Here is a 25,880-nt window from a genome sequence, read left to right on the forward strand (position 1 = left end):
GAAAGGGTTATCAGCAAGTTCCTTAAAGGGACAAATCTCTGCTTTGTCAATTTTACTACACAAACGTTTGGCAGATGTTCCAGACGTTCAGTCTTTTTGTCAGGCTCTGACCAGAATCAAGCCTGTGTTTAGACCAATTGCTCCACCCTGGAGTTTGAATTTAGTTCTTAATGTTCTTCAAGGGGTTCCGTTTGAACCCATGCATTCCATAGATATTAAGTTGTTATCTTGGAAAGTTTTATTTTTGGTTGCTATTTCTTCTGCTCGTAGAGTTTCTGAGCTTTCAGCATTACAATGTGACTCGCCTTATCTTATCTTCCATTCTGATAAGGTGGTTTTACGTACCAAACCTGGGTTCCTTCCTAAGGTTGTTTCAAATAAGAATATTAATCAGGAAATTGTTGTTCCTTCATTATGTCCTAATCCTTCTTCTAAGAAGGAGCGTCTGTTGCACAACTTGGACGTGGTCCGTGCCCTGAAGTTTTACTTGCAGGCGACTAAGGAATGCCGTCAATCATCTTCATTGTTTATTGTTTTTTTTGGGAAGCGTAGGGGCCAGAAAGCTACGGCTACCTCTTTCTCTTACATTGGTGTATCCAGTCCACGGATTCATCCTTACTTGTGGGATATTCTCAATCCTTACAGGAAGTGGCAAAGAGAGCACACAGCAGAGCTGTCCATATAGCTCCCCTCAGGCTCCGCCCCCCCAGTCATTCTCTTTGCCGCTCTAACAAGTAGCATCTCCACGGGAGTGTAAAGGGAATGTGGTGTTAGTTTGTAGTTTTTTATTTCTTCAATCAAAAGTTTGTTATTTTAAAATAGTGCCGGTTTGTACTATTTACTCTGAGGCAGAAAATGATGAAGATTTCTGCTGAGAGGAAAATGATTTTAGCACCTTGTAACTAAAATCCATTGCTGTTCCCACGAAGGACTGTTGAGTACAGGAAAACTTCAGTTGGGGGGAACAGTTTGCAAGCTTAACTGCTTTAAGGTATGTTTCAGTCATTTTTTCTAGTCAAGACTTAGTAATGCTAGAAGACTGACAAGAATTCCCCATGTGGGAAAGGTAAGCCATATTCTGAGACTTAGTATAGAAGGAAGGCTTATTGAAAGGGCTCATTACACTGGTGGACACTGTTAAGGGGCAATCGATTATTTTTTAAGATAATCTGACATTATACAAGTTTTATATTGCATTTAAACCACTTTTTGGGGTTTTATTCCGCATGGCATATATTTAGACACCTATTTTGGCTTGGGAAGGCCCCACAAACTCCTGAGGGAAGATGGAGGGGGCCTGAATTTTGCGCCTCAGTTGCGCAGTTGATTTTACAAACAGCTTCATGCAGATACATGTGAAGGGTCCAAAGATTACTTGAGGACTTCAGAGAGGCTTATTTTCGATCAAAACTAATCCCCAAGGAAGGTAGGACCACAGCAAAGGCTGTGGCATAGTTAATTTGCTCCGGTTTGGGCAGTAGGGGGTTAATTGACTTGAAATTTACTGTGCAATCATTTCAAAGCATTAGGATCATATGGTGAAAATTTCATAAAGATTGGATGATTTTTGGAGGTTTAGTAAAAAAGTATGCGCTTTTTATTATTTAAAGGCACAGTACTGTTTTTTCAAAAATTGTATTTTACTGTGTTTGAGTGCTGTCTAAGTCTGTTTAACATGTATGAGCCTACAGATAGACCTTGTTCTATGTGTTTAAAAGCCATGGCGGTCCCCCCTTTACATTTGTGTTTAAAGTGTGCTAACATATCCAAACATTTTAAAGACCATGCAGTGACACTTAAAAATGTGGCCCAAGATGATTCTTTAACGGAAGGTAATGAGGATAGCCCTCCTTCCTCTCCCCATGTGTCGACACCAGTTACGCCCGCGCAAGCGATGCCTAGTACCTCTAGCGCATTGGCCCCTATTACATTGCAACAATTAGCAGCAGTCATGGATAATTCCCTTGCAGCATTTCTATCCAAACTGCCTGTTTTTCCTAAAAAGCGTGATAGCTCAGTTTTAAGAACAGAGGATGAGCAATCAGAAGTTTTCGATAATTTATCTGTTGTACCTTCACAACCCTCTGACGTGGCGGTGAGGGATGTACTGTCTGAGGGAGAAATTTGTGACACAGGTAAAATTTCTCAGCAGGCAGAATCAGATTTCTTAGCGTTTAAATTTAAGCTGGAACACCTCCGCGTACTGCTTAAGGAGGTTTTAGCTGCGCTGGATGATTGTGACCCTATGGTGGTCCCAGAAATATTGTGTAAAATGGACAAGTTTTTAGAAGTCCCTGTATACACTGATGCGTTTCCGATCCCTAAGAGGGCGGCGGATATTGTGACATGGGAGAGACCAGGCGTACCTTTTGTTCCCCCCCCTATCTTTAAGAAAATGTTCCCCATAACTGACCCCAGGCGGCACGCGTGGCAGGCGGTCCCTAAGGTAGAGGGAGCAGTTTCAACACTAGCTAAGCGCACAACTATACCAATAGAAGACAGTTGTGTTTTCAAAGATCCTATAGATAACAAATTAGAAGGGTTACTAAAGAAAATATTTGTTCAACAAGGTATCCTTCTTCAACCAATTGCCTGCATTATTCCTGTAACTACTGCAGCGGCTTTTTGGTTGAGGCGCTGGAGGAATCGCTCCAGAGGGAGACTTCATATAACGAAGTCATATATAGAATTCATGCTCTAAAGCTGGTTAATTCTTTCATTACAGATGCCGCTTTACAATTAACTAAATTAGCGGCGAAAAATTCTGGTTTTGCCATTGTGGCGCGAAGAGCGCTCTGGCTCAAATCATGGTCGGCTGACGTGTCGTCCAAAACTAAATTACTTAATATTCCTTTCAAGGGGAAGACCCTATTCGGGCCAGAGTTGAAAGAAATTATTTCAGATATCACTGGAGGAAAGGGCCATGCCCTTCCACAAGATAGACCTTTTAAGGCTTAAAACAAGGCTAATTGCGCTCCTTTCGCAACTTCAGGAGCGGACCTGCTTCAACCGCAAAGCAAGAGGGTAACGTTTCCCAGCCCAAAGCAACATGAAAGCCTTTGCAGGGCTGGAACAAGGGTAAACAGGCCAAGAAGCCTGCTGCTGCTACCAAGAGAGCATGAAAGGGTAGCCCCCGCTCCGGGACCGGATCTAGTAGGGGGCAGGCTTTCTCTCTTGCTCACGCTTGGGCAAGAGATGTTCCAGATCCCTGGGCATTAGAAATTGTTGCTCAAGGGTATCTTCTAGAATTCAAAGACTCTCCCCCAAGGGGAAGGTTCCACATTTCTCATTTGTCTTCAGACCAGACAAAGAAACAGGCGTTCTTAAGCTGTGTAGAAGATCTTCTAAAGATGGGAGTGATACACCCAGTTCCAACTGCAGAGCAAGGACTGGGTTTTTACTCAAACCTGTTTGTAGTTCCCAAAAAGGAAGGAACTTTCAGGCCAATCCTGGATTTAAAAATCCTAAACAAATTCCTCAGAGTTCCATCATTCAAAATGGAAACCATTCGGACAATCTTACCATTGATCCAGGAAAAATTCTATTTAAAAGCAACTAAAGATTTCAGACACACGTCATCCTTGTTTGTTGTCTATTCTGGTAAGAGGAGAGGTCAAAAAGCTATCGCTTCCTCTCTTTCCTTTTGGCTGAAAAGCATTTTCCGATTGACTTATGAGACTGCTGGACAGCAGCCTCCTGAACAAATTACAGCTCTTTCCACCAGAGCTGTGGCTTCCACATGGGCTTTCAAGAATGAGGCTTCTGTTGAACAGATTTGTAAAGCAGTGACTTGGTCTTCACTGCATACTTTTGCCAAATTTTACAAATTCGATACTTCTGTTTCTTCGGAGACTATTTTTTTGGGAGAAAGGTTTTGCAAGTAGTGGTGCCTTCTGTTTAGGTTACCTGACTTGTTCCCTCCCTTCATCCGTGTCCTAAAGCTTTGGTATTGGTTCCCACAAGTAAGGATGAATCCGTGGACTGGATAAACCAATGTAAGAGAAAACAGAATTTATGCTTACCTGATAAATTTCTTTCTCTTACGGTGTATCCAGTCCACGGCCCGCCCTGGCAATTAAGTCAGGTTCAAATTTATTTTTCTTTCATGTAATTAGCAAGAGTCCATGAGCTAGTGACGTATGGGATATACATTCCTAGCAGGAGGGGCAAAGTTTCCCAAACCTCAAATTGCCTATAAATACACCCCTGACCACACCCACAAATCCGTTTTACAAACTTTGCCTCCTGTGGAGGTGGTGAAGTAAGTTTGTGCTAGATTCTTCGTTGATATGCGCTCCGCAGCAGGTTGGAGCCCGGTTTTCCTCTCAGCGTGCAGTGAATGTCAGAGGGATGTGAAGAGAGTATTGCCTATTTGAATTCAATGATCTCCTTCTACGGGGTCTATTTCATAGGTTCTCTGTTATCGGTCGTAGAGATTCATCTCTTACCTCCCTTTTCAGATCGACGATATACTCTTATATATACCATTACCTCTACTGATTCTCGTTTCAGTACTGGTTTGGCTTTTTACTACATGTAGATGAGTGTCCTGGGGTAAGTAAGTCTTATTTTCTGTGACACTCTAAGCTATGGTTGGGCACTTTTATATAAAGTTCTAAATATATGTATTCAAACATTTATTTGCCTTGATTCAGGATGTTCAACGTTCCTTATTTCAGACAGTCGGTTTCATATTTGGGATTAATGCATATGAATAAATCATTTTTTTCTTACCTTAAAATTTGACTTTTTTCCTGTGGGCTGTTAGGCTCACGGGGGCTGAAAATGCTTCATTTTATTGCGTCATTCTTGGCGCGGACTTTCTTGCGTCATACGTGTCGCCGGAAGTTGCGTAATTTTTTTGATGTTTTTGCGCCAAAAAATGTCGGCGTTACCGGATGTAGCGCCATTTTTGGCGCCAAATAATGTGGGCGGCTTGTTTGGCGCTAAAAAATTTGAGCGTCATTGTTGTCTCCACAATATTTAAGTCTCATTATTTATTGCTTCTGGTTGCTAGAAGCTTGTTCATTGTCATTTTTTTCCCATTCCTTAAACTGTCATTTAAGGAATTTGATCATTTTTGCTTTATATGTTGTTTTTTCTATTACATATTGCAAGATGCCTCAGATTGTCCCTGAATCAGAAGCCACTTCTGGAAAAACGCTTAACTGAGTTTCAGTTCTACCAAAGCTAAGTTCATTTATTTTAAATGTTATAAATGTTTATCTTTAGCTATGGTTTGTAATAAGGTATTATGATATACTTTTACATGCAGAATCCATTAGTGTTTATGCTTTATATATTTCCATTCTTACATTTTATGTACAAGAAATATTTAGAAGATTTATAAGAAATATTTTCTGATTCTATTTTAAAGGCTTTGTCTGACTTTGTGCCTTCTAATAAAATTTTTAGGTCTTTTTCACTTCTTTTTTAATTATTGAAGTTTCAAATGACCAACAACATACTGATTTATCCTTCTCTGATGATGTTTTTTCTCTTTCAGAAATTTTCTTCATCAGATATTGACACTAACAAATCTACTTTTTTATTATTTTTCTATTATTAAAGTACATTTGTTCTTTGTTGAAGAGGTGTTGATTATTTTGGATATTAAGGTAACTAGTTCTTTAAGACTAGCTGACACTATTTCTGCCTATTTATTTCTTCTGTGTTTTCAGAGGTTTTCTTTCCAATTCCCCATTCTAGGGAATGGAATAGGCTGAGAATTTTCTTTTATTCCTTTTTTAAAGGTTTTAAACTATATTCTTTGCCAGCAGTTAAATTCAATTTGGAGGGTTCTCCAATTTATTGGGGCTATCTCTACTTCTACTAATTATGCTATTGTTTCTATAGCAAAATAGTATTTATTTTCCTTTAGATAGTTGTATCTTATTTATGGAAAATTATTTAGTTTCAGGTACTTTTCTTGGTCCTGTGATTTATTTGGATATTGCAATTGCTTCATTTTTTCTGTTTACTTTAGGATCAAGTATCAGGTAATGATTTATTTTAGCATTGTTAAAGGACAACATTTACTAGACTAGGTGCTGTTGCATTTGTCTTGTTGTTTTGCATTTATTGATTATGCAAGTCCACTGTATTGACTGGTCCTTTAAACTGGACTATCATGCTAATAATTTCATTTGTTTCTTCATTTTATTGAATATTTTCGCAAATGAGGGTTAATCTATGTCTTTAGCTATTTTAGCTAGAAGAATTTTGTTCTAAGATAATTAATTATTTGTTTTATAATTGGATTCAATTCTTAACTGTTACTCTGGGCTTCTAGGTTGAGTTCTAAGACTAAAACTTTAAGCTTATACTAGTTTAGTTGTTCTTATTAAGGAACAAATTCCTGAGTTCTTTCCCAAGTAACATGTTTCTAATTGGGGTTCGAAATCAGCTCCCTAATATTGCGATGTACGTGCCGTATTCCAGCTTGGCTGGTAAGGGGCAGGTTAAGACTTCTTTGAAATTTATTTTTTTCTATTTTGTCCAAATTTGTTTGATTTTATTCCAGTAAGGCTAACACTTTCTTTAAGTGTGTTTCTGTCCTATATATTTTGGGTACTGTTGAAGCATGGCTAGGCACCCATGGGGTTCAAGCGCTGCTCAGACCTGGAATCTTTTTTAGGAACCGGGTTTGGAGTTTTATTCAAACTATTTTGCCTTTTTATGGTCATTGATAGCATTATTTGTTTCTTTCATGTAATTAACAAGAGTCCATGAGCTAGTGACGTATGGGATATACATTCCTACCAGGAGGGGCAAAGTTTCCCAAACCTTAAAATGCCTATAAATACACCCCTCACCACACCCACAAATCAGTTTTACAAACTTTGCCTCCAAGGGAGGTGGTGAAGTAAGTTTGTGCTAGATTCTACGTTGATATGCGCTCCGCAGCAAGTTGGAGCCCGGTTTTCCTCTCAGCGTGCAGTGAATGTCAGAGGGATGTGAGGAGAGTATTGCCTATTGAATGCAGTGATCTCCTTCTACGGGGTCTATTTCATAAGGTTCTCTGTTATCGGTCGTAGAGATTCATCTCTTACCTCCCTTTTCAGATCGACGATATACTCTTATATTTACCATTTCCTCTACTGATTCTCGTTTCAGTACTGGTTTGGCTTTCTACAAACATGTAGATGAGTGTCCTGGGGTAAGTAAGTCTTATTTTCTGTGACACTCTAAGCTATGGTTGGGCACTTTTTTTATAAAGTTCTAAATATATGTATTCAAACATTTATTTGCCTTGACTCAGAATGTTCAACTTTCCTTATTTCCAGACAGTCAGTTTCATATTTGGGATTATGCTTTAAATTATCATATTTTGTCTTACCTCAAAAATTTGACTTTTTTCCCTGTGGGCTGTTAGGCTCGCGGGGGCTGAAAATGCTTCATTTTATTGCGTCATTTCTTTCATGTAATTAACAAGAGTCCATGAGCTAGTGACATATGGGATATACATTCCTACCAGGAGGGGCAAAGTTTCCCAAACCTTAAAATGCCTATAAATACACCCCTCACCACACCCACAAATCAGTTTTACAAACTTTGCCTCCGATGGAGGTGGTGAAGTAAGTTTGTGCTAGATTCTACGTTGATATGCGCTCCGCAGCAAGTTGGAGCCCGGTTTTCCTCTCAGCGTGCAGTGAATGTCAGAGGGATGTGAGGAGAGTATTGCCTATTGAATGCAGTGATCTCCTTCTACGGGGTCTATTTCATAAGGTTCTCTGTTATCGGTCGTAGAGATTCATCTCTTACCTCCCTTTTCAGATCGACGATATACTCTTATATTTACCATTTCCTCTACTGATTCTCGTTTCAGTACTGGTTTGGCTTTCTACAAACATGTAGATGAGTGTCCTGGGGTAAGTAAGTCTTATTTTCTGTGACACTCTAAGCTATGGTTGGGCACTTTATTTATAAAGTTCTAAATATATGTATTCAAACATTTATTTGCCTTGACTCAGAATGTTCAACTTTCCTTATTTCCAGACAGTCAGTTTCATATTTGGGATTATGCTTTAATTATCATATTTTTTCTTACCTCAAAAATTTGACTTTTTTCCCTGTGGGCTGTTAGGCTCGCGGGGGCTGAAAATGCTTCATTTTATTGCGTCATTCTTGGCGCAGACTTTTTTGGCGCAAAAATTCATTTCCGTTTCCGGCGTCATACGTGTCGCCGGAAGTTGCGTCATTTTTGACGTTATTTTGCGCCAAAAATGTCGGCGTTCCGGATGTGGCGTCATTTTTGGCGCCAAAAGCATTTAGGCGCCAAATAATGTGGGCGTCTTATTTGGCGCCAAAAAATATGGGCGTCGCTTTTGTCTCCACATTATTTCAGTCTCATTTTTCATTTGCTTCTGGTTGCTAGAAGCTTGATGTTTGGCATTTTTTTCCCATTCCTGAAACTGTCTTATAAGGAATTTGATCTATTTTGCTTTATATGTTGTTTTTTCTCTTACATATTGCAAGATGTCTCACGTTGCATCTGAGCCAGAAGATACTACAGGAAAACCTCTGCCTGCTGGATCTACCAAAGCTAAGTGTATCTGCTGTAAACTTTTGGTAGCTATTCCTCCAGCTGTTGTTTGTATTAAATGTCATGACAAACTTGTTAATGCAGATAATATTTCCTTTAGTGATGTACCATTGCCTGTTGCAGTTCCCTCAACATCTAAGGTGCAGAATGTTCCTGATAACATAAGAGATTTTGTTTCTGAATCCATAAAGAAGGCTTTGTCTGTTATTTCTCCTTCTAGTAAACGTAAAAAGTCTTTTAAATCTTCTCTCTCTACAGATGAATTTTTAAATGAACACCATCATTCTGATTCTTTGGACTCTTCTGGTTCAGAGGATTCTGTCTCAGAGATTGATGCTGATAAATCTTCATATTTATTTAAGATGGAATTTATTCGCTCTTTACTTAAAGAAGTACTAATTGCTTTAGAAATAGAGGATTCTAGTCCTCTTGATACTAATTCTATACGTTTGGATAAGGTTTTTAAAGCTCCTGCGGTTATTCCAGAAGTCTTTCCTGTTCCTAATGCTATTTCTGCAGTAATTGCTAAGGAATGGGATAGATTGGGTAATTCATTTACTCCTTCTAAACGTTTTAAGCAATTATATCCTGTTCCGCCTGACAGGTTAGAATTTTGGGACAAAATCCCTAAAGTTGATGGGGCTATTTCTACCCTTGCTAAACGTACTACCATTCCTACATCAGATGGTACCTCGTTTAAGGATCCTTTAGATAGAAAAATTGAATCTTTTCTAAGAAAAGCTTATCTATGTTCAGGTAATCTTCTTAGACCTGCTATATCATTGGCTGATGTTGCTGCAGCTTCAACTTTTTGGTTGGAAACTCTAGCGCAACAAGTAACAAATCGTGATTCTCATGATATTATTATTCTTCTCCAGCATGCTAATAATTTCATCTGTGATGCCATTTTTGATATTATTAGAGTTGATGTTAGATTTATGTCTCTGGCTATCTTAGCCAGAAGAGCTTTATGGCTTAAGACTTGGTCCTCTTTGCATACTTTTACTAAATTCTACCATTTTGATGTATTTTCTTCTTCTGAAGCAGTTTTTGGTAGAAAAGTTCTTCAGGCAGCGGTTTCAGTTTGAATCTTCTGCTTATGTTTTTTGTTAAACTTTATTTTGGGTGTGGATTATTTTCAGCAGGAATTGGCTGTCTTTATTTTATCCCTCCCTCTCTAGTGACTCTTGTGTGGAAAGATCCACATCTTGGGTAGTCATTATCCCATATGTCACTAGCTCATGGACTCTTGTTAATTACATGAAAGAAAACATAATTTATGTAAGAACTTACCTGATAAATTCATTTCTTTCATATTAACAAGAGTCCATGAGGCCCACCCTTTTTTGTGGTGGTTATGATTTTTTTGTATAAAGCACAATTATTCCAATTCCTTATTTTATATGCTTCGCACTTTTTTTCTTATCACCCCACTTCTTGGCTATTCGTTAAACTGATTTGTGGGTGTGGTGAGGGGTGTATTTATAGGCATTTTAAGGTTTGGGAAACTTTGCCCCTCCTGGTAGGAATGTATATCCCATATGTCACTAGCTCATGGACTCTTGTTAATATGAAAGAAATGAATTTATCAGGTAAGTTCTTACATAAATTATGTTTTTTGGCGCGGATTTTTTTTGGCGCAAAAATTCATTTCCGTTTCCGGCGTCATACGTGTCGCCGGAAGTTGCGTCATTTTTTGACGTTATTTTGCGCCAAAAATGTCGGCGTTCCGGATGTGGCGTCATTTTTGGCGCCAAAAGCATTTAGGCGCCAAATAATGTGGGCGTCTTATTTGGCGCCAAAAAATATGGGCGTCGCTTTTGTCTCCACATTATTTCAGTCTCATTTTCATTTGCTTCTGGTTGCTAGAAGCTTGATGTTTGGCATTTTTTTCCCATTCCTGAAACTGTCTTATAAGGAATTTGATCTATTTTGCTTTATATGTTGTTTTTTCTCTTACATATTGCAAGATGTCTCACGTTGCATCTGAGCCAGAAGATACTACAGGAAAACCACTGCCTGCTGGATCTACCAAAGCTAAGTGTATCTGCTGTAAACTTTTGGTAGCTATTTCTCCAGCTGTTGTTTGTATTAATTGTCATGACAAACTTGTTAAAGCAGATAATATTTCCTTTAGTGATGTACCATTGCCTGTTGCAGTTCCCTCAACATCTAAGGTGCAGAATGTTCCTGATAACATAAGAGATTTTGTTTCTGAATCCATAAAGAAGGCTTTGTCTGTTATTTCTCCTTCTAGTAAACGTAAAAAGTCTTTTAAATCTTCTCTCTCTACAGATGAATTTTTAAATGAACACCATCATTCTGATTCTTTGGACTCTTCTAGTTCAGAGGATTCTGTCTCAGAGATTGATGCTGATAAATCTTCATATTTATTTAAGATGGAATTTATTCGCTCTTTACTTAAAGAAGTACTAATTGCTTTAGAAATAGAGGATTCTAGTCCTCTTGATACTAATTCTATACGTTTGGATAAGGTTTTTAAAGCTCCTGCGGTTATTCCAGAAGTCTTTCCTGTTCCTAATGCTATTTCTGCAGTAATTGCTAAGGAATGGGATAAATTGGGTAATTCATTTACTCCTTCTAAACGTTTTAAGCAATTATATCCTGTTCCGCCTGACAGGTTAGAATTTTGGGACAAAATCCCTAAAGTTGATGGGGCTATTTCTACCCTTGCTAAACGTACTACCATTCCTACGTCAGATGGTACCTCGTTTAAGGATCCTTTAGATAGAAAAATTGAATCTTTTCTAAGAAAAGCTTATCTATGTTCAGGTAATCTTCTTAGACCTGCTATATCATTGGCTGATGTTGCTGCAGCTTCAACTTTTTGGTTGGAAACTCTAGCGCAACAAGTAACAAATCGTGATTCTCATGATATTATTATTCTTCTCCAGCATGCTAATAATTTCATCTGTGATGCCATTTTTGATATTATTAGAGTTGATGTTAGATTTATGTCTCTGGCTATCTTAGCCAGAAGAGCTTTATGGCTTAAGACTTGGAATGCTGATATGGCTTCTAAATCAACTCTACTTTCCATTTCTTTCCAGGGAAACAAATTATTTGGTTCTCAGTTGGATTCTATTATTTCAACTGTTACTGGTGGGAAAGGAACTTTTTTACCACAGGATAAAAAATCTAAAGGTAAAAACAGGGCTAACAATCGTTTTCGTTCCTTTCGTTTCAACAAAGAACAAAAGCCTGATCCTTCGTCCTCAGGAGCAGTTTCAGTTTGGAAACCATCTCCAGTCTGGAATAAATCCAAGCCTGCTAGAAAGGCAAAGCCTGCTTCTAAGTTCACATGAAGGTACGGCCCTCATTCCAGTTCAGCTGGTAGGGGGCAGGTTACGTTTTTTCAAAGAAATTTGGATCAAATCTGTTCACAATCTTTGGATTCAGAACATTGTTTCAGAAGGGTACAGAATTGGTTTCAAGATGAGACCTCCTGCAAAGAGATTTTTTCTTTCCCATGTCCCAGTAAATCCAGTGAAAGCTCAAGCATTTCTGAATTGTGTTTCAGATCTAGAGTTGGCTGGAGTAATTATGCCAGTTCCAGTTCCGGAACAGGGGATGGGGTTTTATTCAAATCTCTTCATTGTACCAAAGAAGGAGAATTCCTTCAGACCAGTTCTGGATCTAAAATTATTGAATCGTTATGTAAGGATACCAACGTTCAAGATGGTAACTGTAAGGACTATATTGCCTTTTGTTCAGCAAGGGAATTATATGTCCACAATAGATTTACAGGATGCATATCTGCATATTCTGATTCATCCAGATCATTATCAGTTCCTGAGATTCTCTTTTCTAGACAAGCATTACCAATTTGTGGCTCTACCGTTTGGCCTTGCTACAGCCCCAAGAATTTTCACAAAGATTCTCGGTGCCCTTCTGTCTGTAATCAGAGAACAGGGTATTGTGGTATTTCCTTATTTGGACGATATCTTGGTACTTGCTCCGTCTTTACATTTAGCAGAGTCTCATACGAATCGACTTGTTGTTTCTTCAAGATCATGGTTGGAGGATCAATTTACCAAAAAGTTCTTTGATTCCTCAAACAAGGGTAACCTTTCTGGGTTTCCAGATAGATTCAGTGTCCATGACTCTGTCTTTAACAGACAAGAGACGTCTAAAATTGATTACAGCTTGTCGAAACCTTCAGTCACAATCATTCCCTTCGGTAGCCTTATGCATGGAAATTCTAGGTCTTATGACTGCTGCATCGGACGCGATCCCCTTTGCTCGTTTTCACATGCGACCTCTTCAGCTCTGTATGCTGAACCAATGGTGCAGGGATTACACGAAGATATCTCAATTAATATCTTTAAAACCGATTGTTCGACACTCTCTAACGTGGTGGACAAATCACCATCGTTTAATTCAGGGGGCTTCTTTGTTCTTCCGACCTGGACTGTAATTTCAACAGATGCAAGTCTCACAGGTTGGGGAGCTGTGTGGGGATCTCTGACGGCACAAGGAGTTTGGGAATCTCAGGAGGTGAGATTACCGATCAATATTTTGGAACTCCGTGCAATTTTCAGAGCTCTTCAGTTTTGGCCTCTTCTGAAGAGAGAATCGTTCATTTGTTTTCAGACAGACAATGTCACAACTGTGGCATACATCAATCATCAAGGAGGGACTCACAGTCCTCTGGCTATGAAAGAAGTATCTCGAATTTTGGTTTGGGCGGAATCCAGCTCCTGTCTAATCTCTGCGGTTCATATCCCAGGTGTAGACAATTGGGAAGCGGATTATCTCAGTCGCCAAACGTTGCATCCGGGCGAATGGTCTCTTCACCCAGAGGTATTTCTTCAGATTGTTCAATTGTGGGGGCTCCCAGAGATAGATCTGATGGCCTCTCATCTAAACAAGAAACTTCCCAGGTATCTGTCCAGATCCCGGGATCCTCAGGCGGAGGCAGTGGATGCATTATCACTTCCTTGGAAGTATCATCCTGCCTATATCTTTCCGCCTCTAGTTCTTCTTCCAAGAGTAATCTCCAAGATTCTGAGGGAATGCTCGTTTGTTCTGCTAATAGCTCCGGCATGGCCTCACAGGTTTTGGTATGCGGATCTTGTCCGGATGGCATCTTGCCAGCCATGGACTCTTCCGTTAAGACCAGACCTTCTGTCGCAAGGTCCTTTTTTCCATCCGGATCTGAAATCCTTAAATTTAAAGGTATGGAGATTGAACGCTTGATTCTTGGTCATAGAGGTTTCTCTGACTCCGTGATTAATACTATGTTACAGGCTCGTAAATCTGTATCTCGAGAGATATATTATAGAGTCTGGAAGACTTATATTTCATGGTGTCTTTCTCATCATTTTTCTTGGCATTCTTTTAGAATACCGAGAATTTTACAATTTCTTCAGGATGGTTTGGATAAGGGTTTGTCCGCAAGTTCTTTGAAAGGACAAATCTCTGCTCTTTCTGTTCTTTTTCACAGAAAGATTGCTATTCTTCCTGATATTCATTGTTTTGTACAAGCTTTGGTACGTATAAAACCTGTCATTAAGTCAATTTCTCCTCCTTGGAGTTTGAATTTGGTTCTGGGAGCTCTTCAAGCTCCTCCGTTCGAACCTATGCATTCATTGGACATTAAATTACTTTCTTGGAAAGTTTTGTTCCTTTTGGCCATCTCTTCTGCTAGAAGAGTTTCTGAATTATCTGCTCTTTCGTGTGAGTCTCCTTTTCTGATTTTTCATCAGGATAAGGCGGTGTTGCGAACTTCTTTTGAATTTTTACCTAAAGTTGTGAATTCCAACAACATTAGTAGAGAAATTGTAGTTCCTTCATTATGTCCTAATCCTAAGAATTCTAAGGAGAAATCATTGCATTCTTTGGATGTTGTTAGAGCTTTGAAATATTATGTTGAAGCTACGAAATCTTTCCGTAAGACTTCTAGTCTATTTGTTATCTTTTCCGGTTCTAGGAAAGGCCAGAAAGCTTCTGCCATTTCTTTGGCATCTTGGTTGAAATCTTTAATTCATCTTGCCTATGTTGAGTCGGGTAAAACTCCGCCTCAAAGAATTACAGCTCATTCTACTAGGTCAGTATCTACTTCCTGGGCGTTTAGGAATGAAGCTTCGGTTGACCAGATCTGCAAAGCAGCAACTTGGTCTTCTTTGCATACTTTTACTAAATTCTACCATTTTGATGTATTTTCTTCTTCTGAAGCAGTTTTTGGTAGAAAAGTTCTTCAGGCAGCGGTTTCAGTTTGAATCTTCTGCTTATATTTTTTGTTAAACTTTATTTTGGGTGTGGATTATTTTCAGCAGGAATTGGCTGTCTTTATTTTATCCCTCCCTCTCTAGTGACTCTTGTGTGGAAAGATCCACATCTTGGGTAGTCATTATCCCATACGTCACTAGCTCATGGACTCTTGTTAATTACATGAAAGAAAACATAATTTATGTAAGAACTTACCTGATAAATTCATTTCTTTCATATTAACAAGAGTCCATGAGGCCCACCCTTTTTTGTGGGGGTTATGATTTTTTTGTATAAAGCACAATTATTCCAATTCCTTATTTTATATGCTTCGCACTTTTTCTTATCACCCCACTTCTTGGCTATTCGTTAAACTGATTTGTGGGTGTGGTGAGGGGTGTATTTATAGGCATTTTAAGGTTTGGGAAACTTTGCCCCTCCTGGTAGGAATGTATATCCCATACGTCACTAGCTCATGGACTCTTGTTAATATGAAAGAAATGAATTTATCAGGTAAGTTCTTACATAAATTATGTTTTTCATTAGATACAATAAATGCATATTTTCATTTTTCTGTTTTCATTCAGATTATTTTCTGAGGATGCGGAATCTCATATGATTCACTTGCTCTTCAGGACATAGTTAGAGGATCTTTTTTTCCTCACACAAGGGTCACCTTTTTTAGGTTTCCAGAAAGTTTGTGTCACTGTCTTTGTCTCTATCAGACAAGGGATAATTCTATTGGGTTCCGTTTGTCGGTACCTTTAGTCTCTATTATTTCCTTCAATTGCTATATATGCATAGAAGTTTTAGGTCTTATGGCCTCGGCATTGGATTCAATTCCCTTTGCTCATTTTCACTAGAAAGAACCTTTCCAGTCTTTTATGAGTGTTGTTTCTTCTAGAATATGGTTGGAGGATCAATTTACCAAAAAGTTCGTTGATTCCTCAGACAAGGGTAACCTTTTTTAGGTTTCCTGATAGATTCAGTGTCCTTGACTCTGTCTCTGACGGACAAGAGACGTCTGAAATTGGTTTCAGCTTGTCGAAACCTTCAGTCTCAATCTTTCCTTTCGGTAGCCTTATGCATGGAAATTCTAGGTCTTATGACTGCTGCATTGGACGCGGTTCCCTTTGCTCGTTTTCACATGCGACCTCTTCAGCTCTGTATGCTGAACCAGTGGTGCAGGGATTATACAAAGATATCTCAATTAATATCTTTAAAACCGATTGTTCGACACTTTCTGACGTGGTGGACAGACCACCATCGTTTAATTCAGGGGGCTTCTTTTGTTCTTCCAACCTGGACTGAGATTTCAACAGATGCAAGTCTGACAGGTTGGGGAGCTGTTTGGGGGTCTCTGACAGCACAAGGGGTTTGGGAATCTCAGGAGGTGAGATTACCAATCAATATTTTGGAACTCCGTGCAATTTTCAGAGCTCTTCAGTCATGGCCTCTTCTAAAGAGAGAGTCGTTCATTTGTTTTCAGACGGACAATGTCACAACTGTGGCATATGTCAATCATCAAGGAGGGACTCACAGTCCTCTGGCTATGAAGAAGTATCTCGAATTCTGGTTTGGGCGGAATCCAGCTCCTGTCTAATTTCTGCGGTTCATATCCCAGGTATAGACAATTGGGAAGCGGATTATCTCAGTCACCAAACGTTACATCCAGGCGAATGGTCTCTTCACCCAGAGGTATTTCTTCAGATTGTTCAAATGTGGGGACTTCCAGAAATAGATCTGATGGCTTCTCATCTAAACAAGAAGCTTCCCAGGTATCTGTCCAGATCCAGGGATCCTCAGGCGGAGGCAGTGGATGCATTGTCACTTCCTTGGAAGTATCATCCTGCCTATATCTTTCCACCTCTAGTTCTTCTTCCAAGAGTAATTTCCAAGATTCTATGGGGTGCTCGTCTGTTCTGCTGGCTCCAGCATGGCCTCACAGGTTTTGGTATGCGGATCTTGTCCGGATGGCCACTTGCCAACCGTGGACTCTTCCGTTAAGACCAGACCTTCTATCACAAGGTCCTTTTTTTCCATCAGGATCTCAAATCCTTAAATTTGAAGGTATAGAGATTGAACGCTTAATTCTCAGTCATAGAGGTTTCTCTGACTCTCTGATTAATACTATGTTACAGGCTCGTGAATCTGTATCTAGGAAGATATATTTTCGAGTCTGGAAGATTTACATTTCTTGGTGTTTTTCTCATAATTTTTCTTGGCATTCTTTAGAATTCCTAGAATTTTACAGTTTCTTCAGGATGGTTTGGATAAAGGTTTGTCTGCAAGTTCCTTGAAGGACAAATCTCTGCTCTTTCTGTTCTTTTTCACAGAAAGATTACTAGTCTTCCTGTTATTCATTGTTTTGTACGACCTTTGGTTCGTATAAAACCTGTTATTAAGTCAATTTCTCTTCCTTGGAGTTTGAATTTGGTTCTGGGCACTCTTCAAGCTCCTCCGTTTGAACCTATGCATTCGCTGGACATTAAATTACTTTCTTGGAAAGTTTTGTTTCTTTTGGCCATCTCTTCTGCTAGAAGAGTTTCTGAATTATCTGCTCTTTCTTGTGAGTCTCCTTTTCTGATTTTTCATCAGGATAAGGCGGTGTTGCGAACTTCTTTTAAATTCTTACCTAAGGTTGTGAATTCTAACAACATTAGTAGAGAAATTGTGGTTCCTTCATTGTGTCCTAATCCTAAAAATTCTAAGGAGAGATCATTGCATTCTTTGGATGTAGTTAGAGCTTTGAAATATTATGTTGAAGCTACTAAGAATTTCCGAAAGAATTCTAGTCTATTTGTTATCTTTTCCGGTTCTAGGAAAGGTCAGAAGGCCTCTGCCATTTCTTTGGCATCTTGGTTGAAATCTTTAATTCATCATGCTTATGTCGAGTCGGGTCAAACTCCGCCTCTAAGGATTACAGCTCATTCTACTAGGTCAGTTTCTACTTCCTGGGCGTTTAGGAATGAAGCTTCGGTTGATCAGATTTGCAAAGCAGCAACTTGGTCTTCTTTGCATACTTTTACTAAATTCTACCATTTTGATGTGTTTTCTTCTTCTGAAGCAATTTTTGGTTGAAAAGTTCTTCAGGCAGCTGTTTCAGTTTGATTCTTCTGCTTATAATTTCAGTTTTTTTCATTATAAGATTTAAACTTTATTTTGGGTGTGGATTATTTTCAGCGGAATTGGCTGTCTTTATTTTATCCCTCCCTCTCTAGTGACTCTTGCGTGGAAGATCCACATCTTGGGTATTCATTATCCCATACGTCACTAGCTCATGGACTCTTGTTAATTACATGAAAGAAAACATAATTTATGTAAGAACTTACCTGATAAATTCATTTCTTTCATATTAGCAAGAGTCCATGAGGCCCACCCTTTTTGTGGTGGTTATGATTTTTTTGTATAAAGCACAATTATTCCAATTCCTTATTTTTTATGCTTTCGCACTTTTGTTTTATCACCCCACTTCTTGGCTATGCATTAAACTGATTTGTGGTTGTGGTGAGGGGTGTATTTATAGGCATTTTGAGGTTTGGGAAACTTTGCCCCTCCTGGTAGGAATGTATATCCCATACGTCACTAGCTCATGGACTCTTGCTAATATGAAAGAAATGAATTTATCAGGTAAGTTCTTACATAAATTATGTTTTTGTAAAACTACAGTCACCACTGCACACTATGGTTCTCCTTTTTCTCCTAACCGTCGGTCGAATGACTGGGGGGGGCGGAGCCTGAGGGTAGCTATATGGACAGCTCTGCTGTGGGCTCTCTTTGCCACTTCCTGTAGGGATTGAGAATATCCCACAAGTAAGGATGAATCCGTGGACTGGATACACCGTAAGAGAAAGAAATTTATCATGTAAGCATAAATTCTGTTTTCTTTTTGGCTGAAGAGTATCATCCGTCTGGCATATGAGACTGCTGGACAGCCCTCCTGAAAGAATTACGGCTCATTCTACTAGGGCTGTGGCTTCCTCATGGGCATTTAAAAACGATGCTTCTGTTGAACAGATTTGCAAGGCTGCAACTTGGTCGTCTCTTCACACTTTTTCCAAATTTTACAAATGTGATACTTTTGCTTCTTCTGAGGCTATTTTTGGGAGAAAAGTTCTTCAAGCAGTGGTGCCTTCCGTTTAGGTTCCTGTCTTGTCCCTCCCTTTCATCCGTGTTCTGTAGCTTTGGTATTGTATCCCACAAGTAAGGATGAAATCCGTGGACTCGTCATATCTTGTAAAAGAAAAGGAAATTTATGCTTACCTGATAAATTTATTTCTTTTACGATATGACGAGTCCACGGCCCACCCTGTCATTTCTAAGACAGCTACTTATTTTTTATTAAAGCTCAGTCACCTCTGCACCTTTGGCTTTTCCTTTCTCTTCCTAACTTCGGTCGAATGATTGGGGGAGGAGGGGAAGGGAGGAGCTATAAATACAGCTCTGCTGTGGTGCTCTTTGCCACTTCCTGCTAGCAGGAGGTTTAATCCCCCAAGTAAGGATGAAATCCGTGCACTCGTCATATCGTAAAAGAAATAAATTTATCGGGTAAGCATAAATTTCCTTTTTGTTACACAAACGTCTGGCGGATGTCCCAGATATACATTCTTTTTTTAGGCCTTGGTCAGGATCAGGCCTGTGTTCAAACCAGTTACTCCTCCATGGAGTCTTAATTTAGTTCTCAAAGTTCTTCAAGGGGCTCCGTTTGAGCCTATGCATTCCTTAGATATTAAGTTGTTATCTTGGAATGTTTTATTTCTTGTTGCTTGGAGAGTGTCAGAACTCTCTGCATTACAGTATGAGTATCCTTATCTTATTTTCCATTCAGATAAGGTAGTTTTACGTACCAAATTAGGATTTCTTCTTAAGGTTGTTTCTGATCGTAACATTAATAAGGAGATAGTTGTGCCTTCCTTGTGTCCTAATCCTTCTTCTAAGAAGGAAAGACTTCTGCAAAATTTGGACGGGGTCCGTGCTTTAAAGTTTTACCTGCAGGCGACTAAGGACTTTCGTCAGTCTTCTTCTTTGTTTGTGGTTTTCTCAGGAAAACTCAAGGGACAGAAAGCTACGGCTACTTCTCTTTCCTTTTGGCTGAAGAGTATCATACGTTTTGCATATGAGACTGCTGGACAGCAGCATCCCGAGAGAGTTACGGCTCATTCCACGAGGGCTGTTGCTTCCTCATGGGCATTCAAAAATGAAGCTTCTGTGGAACAGATTTGCAAGGCTGCAACTTGGTCCTCTCTTCACACTTTTTCAAAGTTTTACAAATTTGACACTTTTGCCTCGGCTGAGGCAGTTTTTGGGAGAAAGGTTCTTCAAGCAGGGTGCCTTCCGTTTAGGTTCCCTGTCTTGTCCCTCTCGTATCATCTGTGTACTCTAGCTTGGATATTGAATCCCATTAGTAATTAAGATGATCCGTGGACTCATTGTGTCATAAAAAAGAAAAGAAAATTTATGCTTACCTGATAAATTTATTTCTTTTTTGACACGATGAGTCCTCGGCCCGCCCTGTTCTTTTAGACAGGTTATGGGTTATTGTGAACTTCGGACACCTCTGCACCTTGGCGCTTCCTTTCTCTTCCTAACTTTGGTCGAATAAATGAAGTGGGAGGGAAGGGAGGAGCTATTTAACAGCTCTGCTGTGGTGCTCTTTGCCTCCTCCTGCTGACCAGGAGTTGAATATCCCATTAGTAATTAAGATGATCCGTTGACTCATCGTGTCCAAAAAGAAATAAATTTTATCAGGTAAGCATAAATTTTCTTTTTTAATAATCGTGTTCTTATTATATATTTTTCTTAGATACACCATCTACTCACCCAGGGATGGTCAGCCCTGCATGGATCATGATCGACAGACTGGGGAGGTTTGTATTTTTAAATTGTATTGGTCCATTGTTAAATTCCAAAAGAGAAAAGTCTAGTAGAATATATTTGCTTAAATGATGGAGATAAGTTTACTACCCCAAAAAAAAAAGTATACAATTTTTTTTTTTTTAATTTCTTCATGTTGGAGATGTCCTTTATTAATATCTGATGTTTTTCCAATTGTTGAGATTAAATAATTAAAGGCAGGGCTCAGCTGTTTTCAATCCACGTCTGGGTCACAGCTGCATTGTGTAGTGTATTTTTGTAATGTTCCACTTCCTACTAAAAAGATAATGTGTAATGGTGTAGTAAGAGAAAACTCTTATTCAAACACACTGCATAAAACCACACTGAATACAAATGTTATTGAACCCTTGTGTATGTGTCACCCAAAGTATAATTAGAACAAGATCATGCCAGTCATGAATTATAAGTGAGAGTGCAATTTCTTAACATTAGTGAACCAATAACAAAGCAAATGAATAGGTGATCAGCAAACTTATGCTATGTCATAATAATGCAATAAGTGTGATTATAGTTTTTGCAAACTTATTACTTCGTAAAAGAATAATGCAATAATAACTGCAAGTGTTATATTGTTGGATTATAAAATGCAAGATATAGAGAAAGTATTTGCCATGAATTGTGAAGCAGTTTGGGTGTAAGAATGTGTAAAGGGAATGTAACCCTGGTTTGGCGGAATGGTGTGTCTTACACTGTGTGTGATGCATTTACAAATAACTAGCAATAATTACTGCAGTTTTAAAGCAACGAGAATAATTTGCAAAGTAAAATATGAATAATATTTATACAAATTGGTTAAACCAAGTAAAATGTATTACTCTGATTAGAAAACGCTACATTTCTATTTCTGGGCCCTAGGAAGAGACATTAGACATTGCTGTAGAGGAAAATAATTTATAAATCACATTTACCAAATAGGAAACAAAGTAAAACAAATAAGTACAAGTATTTATTGTGAAGACGTTATGTATGGGATCATGTGTAATGTAAGTGAAAGAGAAAATATCTTAGTAGTCCGTGAAATGAGATGTGGCAGGTTTTGTAGTCATCTCAGGTTAACTCCATCTGTGCTGGGTGTAATGTGGTCATGTCTGGCTCTGCTTGTTGGCATAGCAGTCGTTCAATCCCCCCCTTGTTCAGATAGTAGACCTATCCAATTGTGTGTAACCCATTTGTACGGAGAAACCTACTATGTAAATGTTAAGAGACCGCCTTTGACATGTGTATGACTGTGATAGGTCTCTTGTAAGCTGTATAATTCTAATAATGAATTATAAACAGAAACGTTATATATTTTTTATGTAACCAAGATCTATCCTTTAATGCAAGGTGTCTCTTTCCTGCCATAATAAAATATATACCAAAAATAAGATAAATTCAATATTGTATAATTGGATGTCCTTCCTTAGTGTTAAAGTGAAAGTCAATCCTAGCATTTCACAAACGCTAGGATTGACTATTGAAACAAATAAAGGGGACTTTCATTCATGAAGTATAAGATACTTCATGTAGAAAGCTCCTTTATTTGTTTCAACTGATTGGCGATTTGAGCTGCTAACAAATGCCACGGCAAAAAAAAAAATTCCTAAGAGGTGACGTTTTCACCTCTTAGCCAATAGCAGTGCTGTAAATCCGGCTCCCATGGGCGCCAGTCCGGATTTACCGTACTGCTATTGGCTAAGAGGTGAAAACGTCACCTCTAAGCAAATTTTTTTTTTAGCCGTGGCCTTTGTTAGTAGCTCAAATCGCCGATCAGTTGAGACAAATAAAGGAGCTTTCTACTGAATTAAAATCTTTTACATCATGAATGAGTCCCCTTTATTTGTTTCATTAGTCAATCCTAGCGTTTGTGAGACGCTAGGATTAACTTTCAATTTAACATTGGTCGCTCACATTCTTTTTCCTGAAAAACAACTTGCACCTATGGTTTTTATCTGGTGAAGGAAACTGCAAATCAAAATGCTAATCTTGGAAAACCTGTGCCATGGACTCCCCATCATTCATGAGAAAAACCTAATTGGAGTAAAGTGATACAAAATTTTGTTAAACACATACCTGATGTGATAGATATACATACACACATATACACACACACACACACACACACACACACACACACACACACACACACAATCTGTGTGATTATATGTATCATATGTTGGAAAATAAATCTCTTTTCTCGGTTTGTGTTCCCCCAGAATACCCTGACAACCAAAGTTTTGTACATTTTTAATGTTTCATTTTTCCCTCCTCCATATTTTGAAAAACTGTCTGACATAATTGTTCTTTTATTAAGGGTGTTGGACCTCAGGAGTATACTTTGATCAAAATGAAAGTTCTCGAGCCTTATCCAGCAAAAATAAGGTAGGTTACTCAGACCATCATACTGAAATATGTCTAATTCCTCCTTAGTGTTAGGATACATTTGTTTAATTGTAAAATAAGCCATTTAAATAGTTTTCTTGAAAGCCCAAGTTAAAAATAAAATATACAGCAAAGTATTCATTTTTATGGTACATTTTTCAAAGCTCCCTGTGGTAGAGCAAAAACAGGTAGAGGCTTTGATGGTGTCTCCCGTGCAACGATGGTGACATGGCCTCCAGATTTACAGCACTTTGGAGAAACTTTAGATGTTTGTTCCTGATTCCCATCTAAGGACCCTGAATGGAGGTGGTCCATATAAAGAGATGTTTCTATGAGCAATAAGGTTTAAGGTGAATACACATGAGAAGCCATGACTGAAGTAGAAAGTCTGTATGGAGTAGGTAATTTTGGAGCTAGACCTGAGCATTTGCTCTTGTGTTTTTGTTTCTTTATAGGATAGTTTTTAACAAAGCATCATCTGTTTTTCTTATTTCAATATACTACATGAATCTGAAGCATCGTGTAGACATTTATAAATAATGCTTAGATTTCTGTGGGAAGAACTGCACTTATTTATTTATTTGGATTTTCATTGGGATTATGTTTAAAGGGACAGTCAAGTCCAAAAAAAAATTTCATGATTTAAATAGGGCATGTAAATTTAAACAACTTCCCAATTTACTTTTATCACCAATTTTGCTTTGTTCTCTTGGTATTCTTAGTTGAAAGCTAAACCTAGGAGGTTCATATGCTAATTTTTTAGACCTTGAAGACTGCTCTAATCTGAATGCATTTTGACCGCTAGAGGGCATTAGTTCATGTTTCATATAGATAAAATTGAGCTCATGCACTTGAAGTGACCTAGGAGTGAGCACTGATTGGCTAAAATGCAAGTCTGTCAAAAGAACTGAAATAAGGGGGCAGTCAGCAGAAGCTTAGATACAGGGTAATTACAGAGGTAAAACGTGTATTATTATAACTGTGTTGGTTATGCAAAACTGGGGAATGGGTAATAAAGGGATTATCTATCTTTTTAAACAACAAAAATTCTGGTGTTGACTGTCCCTTTAATAATCACTTAGCAATGGTTTGCCACTCCAGATGAGGATACAGCAGGTGCTTGTAACATATGGATCAGTGCCACCCCTGTTTGGCTCACTCGCTATATCATTATCTAGTATAAATTGTATTTTTTAAATTTTGAAATGAACTGGTTTAATGATTCAGTTAATGATTATGGACCTCAGTCACTGACATTATTTGTAATGCTTCTGGTGTGGTTCCAGCACAGTTAAGCACAATATTCATCTGGCGTTTTGAAAGCAATTAGTATTACAACTGGGTTTTAGTCCTAACCCTCCATGGTTTAGGATGCAAAAAAAGATTGTATTAAAAATTTCTAAACAAAATTCCACCAGATGGATGGCATTATTAAGTTGCAGGATTTTGTTATTTATAACTGTTACTGTAGCTACCCAAATCACAAATGTATTGCATAATTTAACATGAGTTCACTTAATAATACTTTGGGCAAAAAATTGAAAAAAAATTGATATTGGCTAATTTTAGCTTAATATTGGTGTACATTTTTAGCTGGATGGTCCGTAAAATCAGCTGGGTGGTTTGCAATAGGTCCTGGGGAGAACACTGCTATAGAAAACAGTAGCCAGCTAGCTGAAAACCTTTTGGTTAAACGGAATTTATACCAACCAAACATCTATTTTGTTCAGTTAAAATAGGGGTATCATGCAGTTTTTTCTTTGCTTAATCTAAAAGTATATATATTTTAAAGTGTTTTAACAAAGGATGATCCAGTGATGAATAAAGCTGTTTTTATTTTCTTTTAAGGCTAGTTGTATTGTCTTTATAAGTCACTAAACAATGGATACTTCAGTATCACTTGTGCACAAATATGTCATTACTTCACTTTTTCTATACACAAATAACTTAAGTATCTGTGCTGCTTTTTCTTATGCATGTCCATTTTCTTTCTTTGCAGTGGTCTTAAGGGAAGAAATGTGTTCTTGGTGGCTGCCACATTACGCCCAGAAACCATGTTTGGACAGACAAACTGTTGGCTGAGGCCTGATATGGCTTACATTGCCTTTGAAACTGGCAGTGGGGATATCTTCATCTGTACCCAAAGAGCAGCCAGGAACATGTCGTACCAGGGATTTACCAAAGACAATGGAGTTGTGCCAGTGGTCAAGGAACTGATGGGAGAGGTTTGCTGACAGTTTTTGTTTTTATTAAATAAAAAGTGTTGGAAAACTACTCTAGTTTAAATGTTAAATATAGCAAATGTTATCATTTCTTACTTGTCCATGACTAATGGACATTTTCAGCTGGACGTCTACCATGAACAAATAAACATTTTCTTGACGCTAATAAAATAGTTCATATAGTTTCATTGTAAGTAACATTATTTTAGTAAGTAACTTGACATTGCTTTGCATAATCTCAAAATGGTATTACACGTTGGTGCATTTCAGTTTTGTTTAGAAGCATTTTTGCAATACACATCTATTCAGTCATGGCTTTTACTGTGCATGAAGTTATGTGCACATGCCTTGTGCATCTGCATTCAAACACTTCAACTGTTCATAGAGCATATACTGTGTCATTGAAGACTCCGTTTGAGTTATTGATGACTACGTACCACAGCTGTCTATCTTGCGTATATGTTTGACTGAGGGTGCAAAGGGCATATGTACATATGCTTTGCACAGCTCTGCACAGTAAAAGCTGTTGCTGAAACAGTCATAGGTTCTGTTGGAAGTTTTTTTTGCTAATTCTTATGTATTGCAAAAACGCTTCTGTTCAAAAATGAAATACACTCATGCACTTT

General features: G+C 38.3%; 1 protein-coding gene across 1 annotated transcript in view; it reads left to right on the forward strand.

The window, feature by feature from the left end:
- The window catches only part of LARS1 (leucyl-tRNA synthetase 1), a 321,337-nt gene that overhangs the window by 52,792 nt on the left and 242,665 nt on the right, over positions 1-25,880 (forward strand). The window contains exons 8-10 of the mRNA XM_053719280.1: positions 20,580-20,643; positions 22,965-23,032; positions 25,032-25,257. Of these exons, the coding sequence (XP_053575255.1) occupies positions 20,580-20,643; positions 22,965-23,032; positions 25,032-25,257 (358 nt within the window). The remainder of the gene's footprint in view (positions 1-20,579; positions 20,644-22,964; positions 23,033-25,031; positions 25,258-25,880) is intronic.

This window comes from Bombina bombina, chromosome 6 (assembly GCF_027579735.1).
Source record: "Bombina bombina isolate aBomBom1 chromosome 6, aBomBom1.pri, whole genome shotgun sequence".
Classification (NCBI taxonomy): domain Eukaryota; kingdom Metazoa; phylum Chordata; class Amphibia; order Anura; family Bombinatoridae; genus Bombina; species Bombina bombina.